The sequence below is a fragment of the Vipera ursinii genome, assembly GCF_947247035.1.
Source record: "Vipera ursinii genome assembly, chromosome: 7".
Taxonomy (NCBI): Eukaryota; Metazoa; Chordata; class Lepidosauria; order Squamata; family Viperidae; genus Vipera; species Vipera ursinii.
Window position 1 is genome coordinate 34,269,850 of NC_139521.1, and position 17,569 is coordinate 34,287,418.

General features: G+C 36.7%; 1 protein-coding gene across 1 annotated transcript in view; it reads left to right on the forward strand.

Annotated features, from left to right (window-relative positions):
• The window catches only part of CYP4V2 (cytochrome P450 family 4 subfamily V member 2), a 36,337-nt gene extending 19,036 nt beyond the window's left edge, over window positions 1-17,301 (forward strand). The window contains exons 7-11 of the mRNA XM_083367419.1: window positions 205-396; window positions 4,873-4,975; window positions 12,775-12,909; window positions 13,126-13,305; window positions 15,485-17,301. Coding sequence (XP_083223545.1) covers window positions 205-396; window positions 4,873-4,975; window positions 12,775-12,909; window positions 13,126-13,305; window positions 15,485-15,663 — 789 coding nt within the window. The 3' untranslated portion in view covers window positions 15,664-17,301. The remainder of the gene's footprint in view (window positions 1-204; window positions 397-4,872; window positions 4,976-12,774; window positions 12,910-13,125; window positions 13,306-15,484) is intronic.
• The last annotated feature ends 268 nt before the right edge of the window (window positions 17,302-17,569 follow it).

Below are 17,569 nucleotides of genomic sequence, written 5' to 3' on the forward strand. Positions count from 1 at the left end.
TAACAACTGCAGTGATTCACTTAACAACTATGGTAAGAAAGATCATAAAATTGGCAAAGTTCACTTAATAACTGTCTCACTTAACAACAAAAATTTTAGGCTCAATTGTGGTATGTTGAGGACTACCTGTACTTTTGCACGGTGCTGCACATAGCATATCTTGAATAATATATAATAAATGGTATTTTCTCTCCACTATCTAAGGTTATTGAAGAAAAAGCGTGCAAAATAAAGCAAGAGGAGCAATATCAAAATGGTGCTGCCGGCAGCAATCACCTAAGAAAGAACAAAGAGAGGAAGGCTTTCCTCGATATGCTTCTGAATGCCAGAGATGAAGATGGGAATACGTTAAGTTACATCGATATACGAGAGGAAGTGGATACATTTATGTTTGAGGTATAGAATGATCAGAACACAACTGCAAAGAGACCATTGGAAATCAGATCGTTTCTCTTTTGAATGCCACTGCTTTCCTCTCTAAGGCTATAAATCATAATAAATTATTTTCTTCTTAGGCTACCAGTTGTAATATGCTAACACTTAATCATTCAGAATAGCGCTGGAAAGGACCTTGGATCTTCTAGTCCAGCCCCCTGCTCAAACAGGAGACCCTATACTGGTACATTTCAGACAAGTGGCTGTCCAGTCCTTGCTTAAAAACCTCTAGTGATGAAGCACCCACAATGTCTGAAGGCAAGCTGTTCCACTGTTTAATTGTCCTCACTGTTAGGAAGTATTTCCTTAATTCTAGGTTGCTTCTCTCCTTGATTAGTTTCCATCCATTGTTTCTTATCTAGCCTTCTGGTGCTTTAGAAAATAAATTGACCCCTTCCTCCTTGTGGCAGCCTCTCAAATACTGGAATACTGCTATCATGTCTCCTCTAGTCCTTTTCTCTAGACTAGCCATACCCAAATCCTGCATCTTCATATGTTTTTGTCTCCAGGCCTTTCATCATCTTAGTAGCTCTTCTTTGTACTTTTTTTTCCCCAAAGTTTCAACATCTTTTTTGTAATGTGGTGACCCAAACTGGATGTAGTATTCCAGGTGTGGCCTTACTAAGGTTTTATAAAGCAGTACTAATACTTCATGTGATTTTGATTCTATGTCTCTTTTTATACAACCAAGGATCGCATTAGGGTTTTTGGCTGTGGCCACATACTGCTGGCTCATGTTTAAGTGATCGTCCACTAGGACGCCAAGGTCCCTCTCACAGTTACTGTTTTTGAGCCAGATTTCGCCTAATCTAGGGGTCTTCAGACTTGACCCTTTTATGACTTGTGGACTTCAACTCCCAGAATTCCTCAGCCAGCATGCCAGGCTGAGGAATTCTGGGAGTTGAAGTCCACAAGTCATAAAAGGGCCACGTTTGAAGACCCCTGGCATAATCTGTACTTGTACATTTGGTTTTTTCCTGCCCACATGTAAAACCTTGCTTTTCACCACATTAAATATTATTTTGTTGATAGGGCACATTGTTCAAGTCTGTCAAGATCTTTTTGGATCCTGAGCTTGTCTTCTGGGGTGTTGGCAGTTTCTGCCAGCTTAGCATCATCTGCAAATTTGATGAGTTCCCCTTCTATTCCCTCATCTAATGAAGATATTGAAGAGTACTTGGCCTAGGACAGAACCTTGTGGTACCCCACTGCTTCCTTCCCTCCATGTAGATATAGTATCATTAAGGATGACTCATTGAGTACGGTTTGTTAGCCAGTTACAAATCCATCTGGTGGTAATGCTATCTATCCCACATTTTTCTAGCTTACCAAGCAGGAGGCTGTGATCTACTTTGTCAAATGCCTTGCTTGATGTCTAAATATACTATGTCCTCAGTTTTTCAGTGATCTATAATTTGATCCTTTTGTCTAAGAATGAAATTTAGATTTGATTTGGATTTAGATTTTATTAAATTTATATGCCGCCCTTCTCCCCAAGGACTCAGGGCGGCTCACAACAATAAAAAATTTAAAACATAAAGTACAAAATTTTAAAAAGAATTAGACAATGGATGTAATAAATAAATGACAATTTAACCCAATAAAAGCCAAATTTAAAACCATAGTCAGTCCAGGCCCGCTTGTTGGAACATCCATGTCTTCAGGTCACGGCAGAAGGACCGAAGGTCAGGGGCCGTCCGCAGCTCTGGAGGCAGTTCATTCCAGAGGGTCGGCGTGCCCACAGAGAAGGCTCTCCCCCTGGGGGTTGCCAGCCGGTATTGCCTAGCTGACGGAACCCTGAGGAGGCCGACTCTGTGGGAGAGAACCGGGTGAAGGGAGGTTGACAATGGCAGCAGGTCGTCTCGCAAGTACCCCGGGCCTAAGCCATGTAGGGCTTTAAAGGTAATTACCAGCACCTTGAATCGCACCCGGAGGGCAACCGGAAGCCAATGCAGCTTGCGCAGGAGTGGTGTAACATGGGAGTATTGAGATCCTCCCATAAGCACCCACGTGGCCACATTTTGCACCAGCTGAAGCCTCCGGGTGCACTTCAAGGGCAGCACCATGTAGAGAGTAATTACAGTAATCCAGGCGAGAAGTGACAAGGGCGTGGGTGACCGTGCATAGGGCATCTTGGTCCAAAAAGTGGTGCAACTGGTTCACCAGGCAAACCTGTGCAAAGGCCCCCCTGGTCACAGCAGTTAGATGGTCTTCCAAGTTAAGCTGGGAATCCAGGAGGACACCCAAGTTGCGGGCCCTTTCTGAGGGGGGCAGTACCTCACCCCCCATCAAAAGAGATGGAACATGTTGGACAATACGAGATGCCAGTATCCATAGCCACTCGGTCCTGGAGGGGTTCATCCTGAGCTTGTTCCTTCCCATCCAGACACACACTGCCTCCAGGCACTGGGACATCACGTCAAGGGCATCACTGGGTTGGCTTGGGGTGGAGATGAACAACTGGGTATCATCCACATATTGGTGATACCTTACCCCAAAGCCACGGATGATCTCACCCAGCGGCTTCATATAGATGTTAAACAGGAGGGGGAGAGAACCGACCCCTGAGGTACCCCGCAAGAAAGGGGCCTCGGGGTAGATCTCTGCCCACCTGCCAATACAAACTGTGAACGGCCCGAGAGGTAGGAGGAGAACCACTGTAAAACAGTGCCTCCCACTCCTAACCCCTCGAGCCGTCGCAGCAGGATACCATGGTCGATGGTATCAAAAGCCACTGAGAGGTCAGGTAGGACCAGGACAGAGGAGCAACCCCTGTCCCGGTCCCACCAGAGATCATCTACCAGTGCGACCATTGCCATTTCTGTGCTGTAACCGGGCCTGAAACCAGACTGGTACGGGTCCAGATAAGATTGGTTTGGCAAGATCTGTTTTTAACAAACCCACGCTGCTACTAGTTATAAATTTATTTGTTTCTAGTTTTTCACAGATCTGTTTTTTGATTATCTTTTCCAGTATCTTCCCAGGTATTAATGTTAGGCTGATTGGACTGTAGTTTCCTGGGTCTGCTTCCCCCCCCCTTGTTTTTGAAGATGGGAACCACATCTTCTTTTTTTGAAGATAGGAACCACAAATTACTATGTTTATTTTATATATTGCCATATTAGCAAACTTCCTTATAGCAGCTAATGTTTTAGAGAAGTTTTTTTTAAAAAATCCACATAATATTATGTGATTAAGATTAATAAATTTCAGATTATACACCTACTGGAGGAATAAAGCTTTAACTAGGCTTTTAAGTCTCTGTAGGAAGGAAGTTCCCCAGAAGGGAGACTCATTATATGGCACTTATTTCTGTCATAGCCACCTGGCACACCTATTATGGTTGAGGACTTTGACGACAATATTAAAGACCTGGAAGAGATAATTTTAAAGGTTGAAACCTGAGCCCTAGAGTTGTGTCTGTGCCCCCCACCCCCATTAAGTTTCTATTTTGTAGTTCCTGGACTTCTTCCAACCATAATTGGTAACTATTTGTCAGTATACCATGTACCCATGTCTTTTTATTTAGTTGAAAAAGCAACTATTAATTTTTCCATGTCAGGAAGAATCAATTAAGCAAAGCTCCAAAATCTTTGTTAAGAATAGACTCAGCTTCCCCTCTTTGTCTTTTTACCTCACTTTCAATCTCTCCCAAAAAATTTAACTGCAGCCTTCACCTAAGATTGTTCTCTCTTCGTATGTTTTGTTGTTTTATGAAGCATGTAGGAGTTCCTGTGTTTGACAGTTACATGCAAACACAGGAACTCCACTTGCTTCCTTCTTTCTCCTTTCAGCAAAAATAAAATAAATAAAAATAAAAATAAAATAAAAAAAACAAGATCTTGTTCCAGGTTGTCCCATACCTGATAAGGTTGTACATTGCTTTACATTATATTGTAGATGAATGCTTTGAGCATCTTGGGAAGCAAATATAACAACTATCTGCAAGTCTTTCATGAGATCAGCCTTAATGTTCAGTTGTCCATTAGTGGACAAATATATATTAAATAGTCAAAACACATAGTTTCTTTTAATCAAGCTATCTGTCTTTTTCGCCCCCTTTAAATTTTGGCACTTGGCTGCTGAATCAAAGTTCCTTTCATAATTGCTTTTTGTATTGTCATTTCATGTCGTCCTTCCAAGATTGCTATTTAAAAATATTGCTGTGAACCTGCCAAAGATAAGTATTGTGATGCCTGTTGATTTCAGGGAGATAATTGTGTGCCTGATTTTGGCTGAACTACCTCAGTTGGCATACAATTATGCAGACTTCCTTGGCCTAATGATATTGAGATGTATCAGAGTGACAACTTCCATAATTGCCAACCAACATGGCTATTATTGTTTGCAGTTGCTAATTGTATTATAACTCAATGACAAAATGCCAAGTTAAGAAATATGTAATAAAGGTTTATAATTTGAAATTTCTCCTCCTAGGGTCATGATACCACCGCTTCTGCCTTGAGCTGGGCTATTTACTTACTTGCAAGTCATTCAGAAATCCAAAGAAAAGTTCAAAATGAACTGGATGAAGTTTTTGGTAAATGTTTATTTCTTCTGAGCATTTTATTATAATTTTGAGGTAGAACAGAATTCATAAAGATTTTGTGTAAGCAGTCAGAAATATTATATCCAGAGGAATAAGGAACTCACTGACGTTTGAAAATTAATCTTGATCATTCATAAATCCGCCCATTAAGGTGAGTTTCACTGTTTTTCTTTAAGAGGAGCATCTGTAAAAAAGTTAACCAGTTTCCTTATTAACAATAACCACAAAAAACCACCCAAATATTAATTTACTAGTCCGTGAGGCCTTAGAAAATGCTAGAAGAATCATAGGCTGTATTATAATTATGTTACATTTTTATGCTGGTGGAAATCTGTTATTAAGATGTTCATGTTCTGATTTTTGAAGCCACAGTTCAGTCAAAATTGGTTTGGAAAATATTTTGAGATATTAAATCAAAATTTCTATTCCTTGGTAGATCCAAAACACTGTACATACATGTGGCAATAAAAGTGTTTGTATTTTTTTTTCTTTAATTAATACAGTCAGTTCAGCTATTTCTGCTAGCTCCATCAGTTTTTGTAACCATTCCTCTGTTGTAGGAATCAATGTAGACTTCCATTTTTGAGCGTAGAGTAATCTTGCTGCTGTCAACATATGTAACATCAAAGTTCCATATTTTTTTCCAGGTCTTTATCCATTAGCCCCCCAGAGAAAAGTTTCTGATTTTCTTTCTATATTTAGTTTAAGAATTTTCTGTATTAACATATGAATCCTACTCTAATATTTTCTTGCTTTATCACATGTCCACCATAAATGGTAAAACGTCCCCTCTTTGCCTTTACATTTCCAATATGCATTTGAAATACCTTTATACATTTTTGATAACTTGTCTGGTGTTAAGTACCAACAGTACATCATCTTGTAAAAGTTTTCTTTTAGATTATAATTTAATGTAAATGTTAATCCTTTATTCCACATATTTTCCCATTGTTCAAGCATTATATTATACCCAAAATTCCTTGCCCACTGAATCATACAATGTTTTACTTGTTCAATTTCCAGATTTAAATTCAATAATATTTTGTAAACTTTAACAATAATATGGTCATCACTACTGCACAGTAGACTTTCCAATTCATTTTTAACAGAATTAAAACCATGATTCTTTTTATCTAACTTGAATTTTTCTTTCAATTGCTTATATGTAAACCAATGGCAGACACGACTTTCTGATTTTAACTCCTCCTTGGATTTGAGGGCAGGCTCACCCAGGTTGAAAGATATTATTTTACAATGTCCACCAATTTGGCCTCATCACCATCTCTTTTCTAAAAAAGGCTTCTTGCGGGGAAACCCAAAGTGGCATCTTCATAGAGAACTTTGTTTTATATTTAATCCAACTCTCAAAATGGCATGCCTGGTAAAATGATTATTAAAATCAACATTAACTTTGTCATACCACAGACAGCCGTGCCAACCAAACTTTACTTCATGGCCTTCTAGGTCCACCAACCTCTTATTCTGAAGGTTCACCCATTCTTTTAGCCAAACCAAACAACAAGCATCAAAATACAGTTTCAAATTGGGTAAACCCAAACCCCCCACTTTCCTTAGCATCTTGCAATAATTTATATCTAATTCTTGGTTTTTTCCCCTGCCATATAAACTTAGAGATATCCCTTTGCCATTGTTTAAATGGAGTATCAGTTGCAAGTATTGGTAATGTTTGAAACAGGAAGAGCATCTTTGGTAAAACATTCATCTTTAATTACAGAAATTCTACCGAATAATGATAAATGCAATTTGTCCCATCTTAATAAATGTCTTTTGATACCATTCCAGAGTGGCACATGGTTATTTTTAAATAAGTTTATATTTGAATTTCATAATGTAACCCCCAAATATTTCACCTTTTTCTCAACCCTAAAACCCAACTTTTTAGTCAATATATCACCATCCTGTGCAGTTATATTCTTAATCAACATTGATGATTTCTGCTTATTAATTTTAAAACCGGCTAAGGACCCAAACTTATTTATTTTCCTCATCAAACATTCTATGTTATTTTTTGGGTCTTACAGAAATATCACCAAATCATCAGCAAAGGCCCTCAATTTATAAACTTCCTTCTTAACATTTATACCTTTTATTTTTTTGCCTTGCCTGATATCTCTATTCAGGACTTCCAGCACCAAGATAAACAACAGTGGAGACAGTGGACATCCTTGTCTTCTACCTTTTCAGATTTCACATGAGTTAGTTAGATTGCCATTAATAAAAAAAATTTGCTTGCTGTAATGTATAAATAGCTTTAACCCCTTGAATAAATTTCCCCCAAAAGTCCATTTCTTGTAGAACTTTAAACATAAAGACTAGGAATATTATAGCTGCCTGTTGTTCATTGTGGTATTGTAGGTATTTAATAATATTCAAAACCATTCTCACATTATTCCTCCTCTAGTCTTTTATTTGTTAGGTATTTGTTGTCTTTTTTAATATGTGTTTCTTGAAGACAGATTATATCAGCATCAAGTCTTCTCAAATAATGAAATACTTTTTTTACATTAAATGGGGCATTAGCCCCATTGATATTCCATGTAGTAAGTTAAGTATTCCATCTTTAAATGAAACATCAGATTCCTATACAGACACCTCAGTCATCTCTTCTTTAATGTCTGTTTTTCGATGTGGTCTGCTTCCAAAGACTTACCCATATCCATCTCTTTACCTAATTCTGTAATTAATTTATGTCTGCTCAAAAATGCCTTAGCTTTATCTATGGAGTTTAGTTGAAATCTTTGTTCCCAGTATGTAAGTGTCACCCCCCTTAAGTTTATCCCAATGAAAGGGAATTTTTCTCATCTTCAGAATATCTGTAAAGAATAAATAGGCTTTCTTTTTTTGCAAAATTCTTATGGGAATTTCCTTCAAAATATTTATGTCTACATTTTCCATACGTAATTTTACTTTGAAATGACAATTCAGAATGCGGTCTCTTTTTGTTTTTCTCCCAAAGTAAACCAAAACTTCCCTTGGCAATTTTTTCATAGCGGCAAATCTTGAATTCAATCGATACACCTTGTCTATATCCAAATCAAGACTTTTTTTTGTCACAATCTATTAACACAGCCAAAGCTTGTTATCATGCTTGCTCTGATATTCTCTCCAGGTTGTTCATGAATTGCTCTGGATCTTAACTGAAATTCCTTAGCATGAATTTCCAGGAGAATTCTCTCATTTGCTTCAGTTTCCAAAAGAATATCCTGTTTACCAACTTTGTCTTCTAAATTTCAGACCTGGCCTTCACCTGTTCGATATCTCCCCTCAAACCTTGTATCTCATCACAAAGTTCCTTTACCAATGTATCAATTTTTGATTCAAGCTTAGTTCCCATTGCCTGTATAGCCCTTATAGCCTGTATAGCCTCATGTGTTTTGGCTGTATATCCATCCATAAAAGATCTAAAATATTCCATATCTTCTCTGTTCTTTTGCGGGTCACCATCATTCTATGGTCTTTGGCTCCCTCATGTGGTCAAACTGTACCACTACAATAAGAACAGTCTGTCTGCTACTAGAGCAAACAGTGGTGAGAAGTGAAATCAAAACTATTTCTCCCCCTCCTTCCAGTCAAACAAAACACCATTCAGAGAAGGTTTAATTTAGAGATAAGAAAGAGTTATTTATTTATTTATTTATTTATTTTAATTCCATTTATATCCCGCCCTTCTCCAAAGACTCAGGGCAGACTCTGTTAGAAAAGGACTTCTGTAATGTATTGCAATTTTACTCAAACTGCTTTCACGTGTCTTTTGAATGCTGCTAAAGGTTGCTCAATTGAGGTGTCTGTGTAACGGTCGCTGACTAGCCAGTCATGCAGTCTCCAAGAAGATCATTGGATGATTTGGGGCAGAAATGGGTTCCTTTAAACCTATTGGCTGCCGCCTAGTGGCCAATTGTATAAATAGCTGCACAGAAGCCTCTGATTCAGTTCTGTTCTTGTTTGCCTCAATAAAGAAATGTTCCTGTTTGAAACCTCTCATCTTGCCCTCTGCCTCCAAAAAACTCACTACACAACAACTTCTCCAAGAGTTTTTTTAAATCCAAAGTTTCAAAATATGTTCACAAGCTTCTTTAGTTTGGCTCAGATATTCAAGCATCTCCCTTGCCCTATTGAATCCCAAAGCCAGAGAAAAGAGGATGATTCCACAAAAAAGAAAAGGCAGGTTGCAACCAAAGCAAGCCTCTTTTAAACAGAAAAGGTAAATATACAGAAACTAGTGTCTAAGATGCGGAGACAGACTTTTATGTCCATATCAAAATGGCTGACTCCTCCACAGTGAACTTGTGTTTTGGTTGCCCAGCCCCCAGCTAGAGACTCACCAGATCACTTCTTCTTCCAGAAGCTGTCTGAGAGCGCCCAACTGTCCAGGGGAGCAAAAGGGTTAATTTCCAGAACTTCCCTTTTCTCCAGAGAGGCTTCTTCTGCCTTTGAAAACTTTCTAAAACATTTAACTGTGGGGGAGTCTGTAGCAATCTGAAAGATTGCGACCTTCAAATCTGGTGAGTTCTGGTGCTTCTAGATTTTGTGCTTGAGGTGGGAAAAAAAATTTGATTGTGGACTTTACCACAAATCAAAATAGATTTGAAGTTATTGAAATGGCTAGTTTATATTATTTTGTAAAAGTAAAAAGTTGAGGTTTGAAGTTGATATTGTACATACATCATGTGTTTGTTTTGGGGATGAGCAGCATTGTAAAGCACAGAAAAAGAGCAAGAAATAGAGTAGCAAGACATTAAAAAATATGAAAAAGAAATACAGCTAATTCCAGTTTACCTAACAATCATCCTTGTTTCAACCACTTCTGTGCCATTTCTACATTGTTTTTTGTTCTTTAAACAAAAGGTTTAAATGAGGAGGCAGACACAGTTGTATGAAGTCATTTAACTTCTTTTCACAAACACCTATTCTTTAGACCATATTTCCCCACCTTTAGAAACGATTTCCTAAAGATTTTATCTAATCTTTAGTTAATGTTCTATCAAAGTACAGAAATTCATCTATTTACTCTATTTTTTTACTTTCTAGGTCTAAGTTTCAATCATCCATTTTCTCTGTCAAACACAACCAATTGTCTTTTGATACATTACTTTTCAGATACAAATTCCTTGTCAAAACACATAATCTATATAAAATTTGCTGCAAAACATTGGCCAGCGATACAGTATTATCTGCAACAAAAATGCACAAATATTCATGTCCCCAACTTCAAATTTAAATACACTAAACAGTCAGTGGAACATTACTTATCCTTGTATTACTTTCTGCTTAATGCTGAATTATTCACTAAGCATTATATTGATTTCCACACATGCTTTACCCTGATGATAGTCTTGTCATATTTAGCAATCAGTATTTAACTCTATAATCTATATACTACTAAAACTCATGTTGTCATGAGTTTTAACTGGGTGAAATTGTGCATCATAGGGCAACAATTTTTGAACCAAGATACCTCAAGTAGGTTAACTTAAAGAATCTGTCCGAAATCTGAGATCCATGACTCCTGACGAAATGAAATCTGGAAATGTTGTGGTAGCTTCAATGCTACTGGCTGCCATAGTCACATGAACTTTATTTTCAATTTAGTGGCAGTTTCTCAGCCAGTCTTGCAATTCCTCATTCTCTTCCCCAATTAACTGCAACCGCTTACCTGCCTGCTGGAAAGCGAGGGAAAGCGGGGAGTGGAGGGAAGGAAGGAAGAAAGGTAAAGACAGTAAGAAGGGAGGGAGGGAGGAATGAAGGAACGAAGGAAGAATGGAAGAATTATGGTGTTTCCTGTCAGATTCCCACAAGGAAACTCAATAGGGAAGCTGGTGGGAAGTGAGATGTTGCTTCTTCTTCCACTGCTCTTTTACCCACCCTTGTTTCTCTGTTTAGGTAAGGAAATATCTCTGAAATGATGACCCAGCAGGGCATGAGTTGTCTACTATAAAAAGAATGAACTTCAATAGATTTGTGCTCCAGCTCTACAATCAAAGCAAAAGATCTTTTTCTAAGAAGATATTTACCAAACTATTCTCATTCATTCTAGGACAACTGGCCCCAAAACCTATGTAGTGTCATAGAATCATAGAGTTGGAAAGGACTGTCCAATATATTACTACTTTATGAAGGAGAATATAGTGGGACATCCAGTCAAAAACTTTGTTGAGTTCTAGGTTTGTGACAGTTCCTAATCTATTAGGCTAGCAACTCTGTCAAAAGAAGCAGATAATGTTAGCCTGGCATTGTTTATTTGTAACAAACCCATACTGGTTCCTGTTAATTTTAGTTGCCTATATAATCTCTTTGAGGACATTGCCCAATGTAGATGTCAAACTCTGTAATTTCCCAGTTCCTCTGTCTTCTCCTTTTTGAAGAAAGGAATGGCATTTGTTCTCCTCTAGACTTTTGGGCCTTCACAGTCCTCCAGGTATTCTCAAAGATTATTAGGAATAGATCTGTGATCATTCACTAGTTCCTTGAGAGATGCTCCATCTTACTTTGGAAATGTGAATTTAATTAAATGAGCTAAGTTTATCCTCTAGTCTATCCTGAGTTGCCGTTCCTTGTTTCCCAGTGGCATAGCAATGACTAACCAGGGCTCCAAAGACAGTTGCAAACAAAGAGTCAAGACATTTTGTTTCTCACTTTCACCCATCACTGCTTCAACACTTTCTCCTCTTGATGGACCTACAGTCTCTTTTCCTTTCCTTTTATTTCTAGCATATCAAAGAACTTTTTTTTTGCTGTTTTGGGTATCTCACAAACATCAGCTTGTTTTGAACTTTAGCCATTCTGACAGAGTTCTTATGATTTCTAGAAACTAATCTGTATTTTTCTTTAGTTATGTTTCATCTCATTTCCTCTTCAGTGTTTTATACAACTGGTCTCTTTACATTCCTTGTGGGAATTGTTTGCAACTTTGCTCATTTAATAGAATTTCTCATCCTTCTTGGACACTTTTATCTTATTTTATCTTAAGGCACTTTCCCTGAAATCTGTTATTTCACTATCACCATTCCCTAGGTGAGACTGTCACCAGCTTATGAATTCCTATTTTAATAGATATCCACAACATTCCAGATAACATTAACTTATACCAAAATCATAGATTTTTCCCTTTCATTCATAATTAAGGCCATATCTTTTCTTTTTGACATACATTCATCGATTCTATTCCACAAGACAGACTCCCTTTGATCAGAACTATCACATATTTTCCCCTTCTTTTAATTTAATTAATTTATTTTTCTTTCTTTCATTTCATCTATTTTATTTTTCTCACATTCCAACCTCCCATAGACTACCCTCTTCATTAGACGGATCCATAGACTTTGATACAGAAATACAGAATAACAGACTTGGAAGGGACCTTGGAGGTCTTCTACTACAACTCCCTGCTCAAGCAAGATACCCTGTACAATTCTGAAAATTCTTTGATGAGCTTCGCTTCATTACTTCTCCTCAGGTGCTTTGGGGAATAAGTTGACTCCTCTTCTCTGTGACAGCCCCTCAAATATTGCTAGCTTGACTTCTCTTCATTAGGTAGACATGCCCAGTTCCTAGTCCTTATTCTGGTTAAACAAGGCTTTCATTCATAAACTGGATGACCAGTCTTGTGCCACAGACAGTGTTCTCTGGTAAGGACATTACCAGTCAGTTCTAACACATTTTGGCAACTACAGCTGCTTTACCACAGGCATGGAAATGTTTTTCTATCTGAGTTAATAACTCTTCTGTAGTGATTATCTTATTGAGCTAACATACTTTTGCTTTTTTGTCAGGTGATTCTGACTGTCACATTACAATGGAAGATCTGAAAAAACTGCGATATCTGGAATGTACCATTAAAGAATCACTTCGTCTTTTCCCTTCTGTTCCATTGTTTGCCCGTATTCTGAATGAGGAATGCCATATCAGTAGGTAGTCCGAACAGGTTGTAAGGAGAGGTTTTATGCTATTGGACTTTATCGACTTTAAGAGCCGTAATGGCGCAGTGGTTAGAATGCAGTATTGTAAAGTAATTCTGCTGACTGCCGACTGCCAGCATTTCGGCAGTTCAATTCTCATCAGCTTAGAGAGGACTGTAAAGTGCTATTGCTATCTTGGGATGACAAACATTTGTTTTTTGGCAGGAGGATATAAGATACCAAAAGGGACCAATGTCATAATTGTGCCATATGCATTGCATAGAGACCCTCACAATTTCCCAGATCCAGAGGAATTCAGACCAGAGCGCTTTTTTCCTGAGAACTCGGCTGGACGAAACCCATATTCTTATATCCCTTTTTCTGCTGGGCCCAGGAATTGCATTGGTATGTACACAGAACAAAGTTGTGTATCCCTTGGTTCTCTGAAGAATGATATATCTTGTAATGATGTTTTTTTCCAATGAAGAGTAATCCTTACAACATAGATTAGAAAGGGAGCTTGGAGATCTTCTACTCCAACCCCTTCTCAACCAGGAATCTAGATTAATTCTGGATCAATGTCTGTCCAGATTAATTCTAGACATATTCTAGATTAATTCTAGCATCTAGATTCTAGATTAATGCCTGTCCAGTATCTTCTTGGAAATTTCCAGTGTTGGAGCACCCACAATTTCAAAGGCAAGCCAGTCCACTGATTAATTGTTCTTATTGTCGAGAAATTTCTCCTTACTTCTAGGTTGGATCTCTCCTTAATGATCTTCCATCAGTGATTTGTCCTGCCCTCAGGTGTTTGGGAGAATGTATCCATCCCCTCTTCTCTGTGACAGCCCCTCTAGTACTGGAAGACTGCTATCAAATTACCACTAGTCTTTCTCTTTGTTAGAGAAGACAAACGTAATTTGATCAATCATTCATGGTATCATTTAGTCTCCAGACCCCGTTATCATCTTTGTTCCTCTTTTCTGCACTTTTTCTAGGGTCTCAACATCTTTTTTGTATCTTGGTGAATTGATGCAATATTCCAAATGTATCACCAGTGCAATATAAACATTTGGAGTAATTCCTAGAAGTGTCACAATTCACGCTCTGTTTCTTGGAAGAAAGTTTCAGGAAGGATCTCTCAAGGCATCATGCTTTAAAAGAATTATGGAGAAGCTATAGTTAATTTAGCTGACAGCTTCTAGGATTATTAGGGTTAAAGCATTAGGTTAGAAATTGAGTTCTAGTCTCGCCAGTCACTTTCTCTTAGCTCAACCCACCTCCCAGGGGAAAATAGGGGAGGAAGGAGTATTAACTATGTTTGTTGCTTTATTTATAAAATTTATAAAAAAAACCAAAGCAAATAAATAATGACAAGGATCTGGAACCTAGTCGTAGGGGGAATAATGAAAAGAAAGCTAACATTTAACTTCTAAAAGAGGAGTCTAAGGCCAGAAATGAAAACACTCTACAAATATCTAAAAGCTGACATGTTTGGGAATTGTTTTCTTTAGAAGTTGAAAACAGGTCAAAGGGCAATGGAGGTATGTCCACATGGTTGAACTTGATAAATAGTGGAGCATTTACTTAGATCAGTGTTGGACATTCCTGGACTGGAGGTTTTCCAATGAGTCTTGGGGGTCATGACTAAGCCACTGTTTCATGGAATCCTGCATGAACAGAGATAGAAGATAATTTATAGATTTCTTCTAATTCCTACAATTATTATAATGATTTTCTCTGCTTGTGATAAGGATAAAAATGTCCATAAGATATAGATTAAAAAGACACTCAGTATATTTATTTATTTATTTATTAAACTAGTAATTACAATCTAATTTTTGCATTTTGCACTAGAAAAAAAATTAGGTCTGAGTCATTATATTGCTGAGATAGAACCAGCATCCATAATTTCCTTCAATATGAATAATTTCTTTATAAATTAAGATTCATATACTCATTGCTCCTTTCTTCTCTTCTGTATCTTTAAATGGAGCAGAGGCCTTTATCACCAAACAAACTTCATTGCTCATGATGTTAACATAGGGGTAATTGTTATAATTTAACCATGGTTAATGAGAAAAACCAAGTGCATAGATTATTCTCATTAATAATTTTACCTGTTTGGTGATTTCAAAAAATTGCAACGTGTTTGAAAGCAATCAGTAGTGTACCCCAAAGATTCACAGACTCAGTAATATGATGGAATATCAAACCTCTGAGAAGTCCCACAGTGAAGAAATTGGCAGCTGAAGAGAATGTTAAAAGAATATAAAATTTATTTTCAATGTGTTTCCTATAGTACAGTCTACTTTCTATTACGTTGCTTTACTCAATGTGATGGCTTTGATTTGACATCTGCTTAATGATGCTAGCTGCTTAATAAGGCTAGAATACATCTCCTAATATCGCTCACTGATGTTTTGGCTGAGCCATTATTGGAGTTTCATGTATTGTTGCAGCCTTAGTCAATGAATCTGAGACCATGATTATTGTTGAGTTACGTTGAATAATTATTATCACTAAAGAATAAATATTTAGTATCACAGTTTAGTTAATGCCATTATTTTTGAAACTCATATAGGTCAACGCTTTGCCCTGCTAGAAGAAAAGACCATTCTAGCAACCATATTGCGACACTTTTGGATTGAAACTAAGCAGACATGTGACAAAGTTGGTATGGCTGCAGAACTGATTCTTCGTCCAAGCAAAGGCATCTGGATTCAGCTAAAAAAGAGACCCAACTCCAAGCTCCTAGTATAAGAAACTATAGGAGTAGTACATTGGATCATTTCATCAATTAAAACTATGTATTTTGATGGATGCACAATAAAGATGACTGACAATAACGAAAGTAACTTGCTTTGAGAAAACAATTACAATCAAAGAGTTTTGTGATTGTGGATCAATGCTCAAAATAACCATACCAAGGCAAAATAAAATGCATCATATACATAGGGCTATATAATAGTATAATAATATAACAATTATCAAGGATGTTATGCTAAACCTGCTACTGCTATGTTAGGTCATTGGTTCTGCTCATTAAATTTCTCATTAAAGGTTCATGATTGAAATTAGGAGTCATGAAGAAAGCAAAGAGTAGGAATAAATTGGAAATTGCATTGGGTGAAATAAGAAATGGAGTTCTTCAAGAATTTCTGCTGCAATCAATGTCTTTTAACTTGTTAATAAATGATCTTGACTTAGATGTAAGTAGCAAGCTAGTAATCTACAAACTGTATAATACTACTAATAAAGAATAATACTATTAATCAAATACTGTTAATCAAATAATATATATTTGAGTGCATGTATGTACCAGTATGTATGCTCACAGACATGCACACATTCACACGCACTCAATAATATATGTAGTAAATCTCTCTATATAGTAGATCTATCGATAGTAATACTATATGTATAATACTACTATTTAAAATCAGTTTTGAAGAGTTCCAGAAGTCTTTAAACTCACTAAATTCAGTGAAAATAAAATAAAAGAAAAGCTTTAGGATCCGAATGACTCATGAAACTAATGCAATGTATCAGTCATTGAATTAGTGCAAAAGTATCCAGTAAAGTTTTTGAAGCCATAGAGAAAATCTTGCTTTCAATTTCTAAATGAGGATGAATACAATATTGTAGTGGATCCTGGTGGTCAGTAACTTCAGTCTAAGTATAAAATAATTAACTCGGGTCAAAGATTTTAGTTTTGTTTTTATAAAATGTTTTATAGATGGCATTTGGATCTCAAAAAGTTGTCTAACATGTATCCTAACCTACATGCTGGAGATGTGGTAGTTTAGATGCTACTTATTTTCATATGTGGTGGACTTGTAGAAATATAAAAGCTTTTTGGATTAAAATTTGGTGGAACATTCAAAAGATTTTTAAGAGAAAGATAAAGTTTTCTCCACAATTGTTTTTATTGGGTATTGTTGTAGATTATGATACTAAAGAAATCAATTTGATGTTGAACTTGATAACAGCAGCACGGTTACTGGTGGGACAATATTGGAAGAAGGATAGTTTGCCTACTATAGAAGAATGGGTACTTAAGGTATCGAATCTTGCAGAAATGTCTAAGATTTCTGCTTATTTGAAGGATCACTTGCAAGAAAGATATATTTCAGTTTGTAGGAGATGGATAGATTATATTCAAAATAAATATGGGACTAAAAACTTCCATTTAGCTTATGAGTAGATTTTAGATTGTTATTAATTTTAGTATTAGTATTGATTATATTTTTGTTTAAGTTATTATTATGTTTTTAATAATTTGAATGTATCTATGTTAAAGGGGAGTTAAAGCACATTATGAATTTGGTTAATTTTATAATGGATAATCTAAGTTAGAATATGATTATTATATCTATAACCCTGTATTCAGCTCTGGGAAGTGGGGGGGAAGGGGGTGGTTTGGGGCGGGTGGGTTTTGAGGATATGTATTGTAAAAATTTTTTTTTGTAAAACTCTTTAATAATAAAAAAAAGATTTTAGTTTTCTGTGTTGATTGGGCCTAAACTGTCTGCAACTAGAAAGGAAAAATATTTTGGGATCATAGTCAATAGTTCAATGAAGGTATTCTGCAACTATGAAAAAAGCAAATTCTTAAAAAAGCTTGAAAATAAAATAGCCAATGTTGCAATTTGTTGTTGTTAGTTGC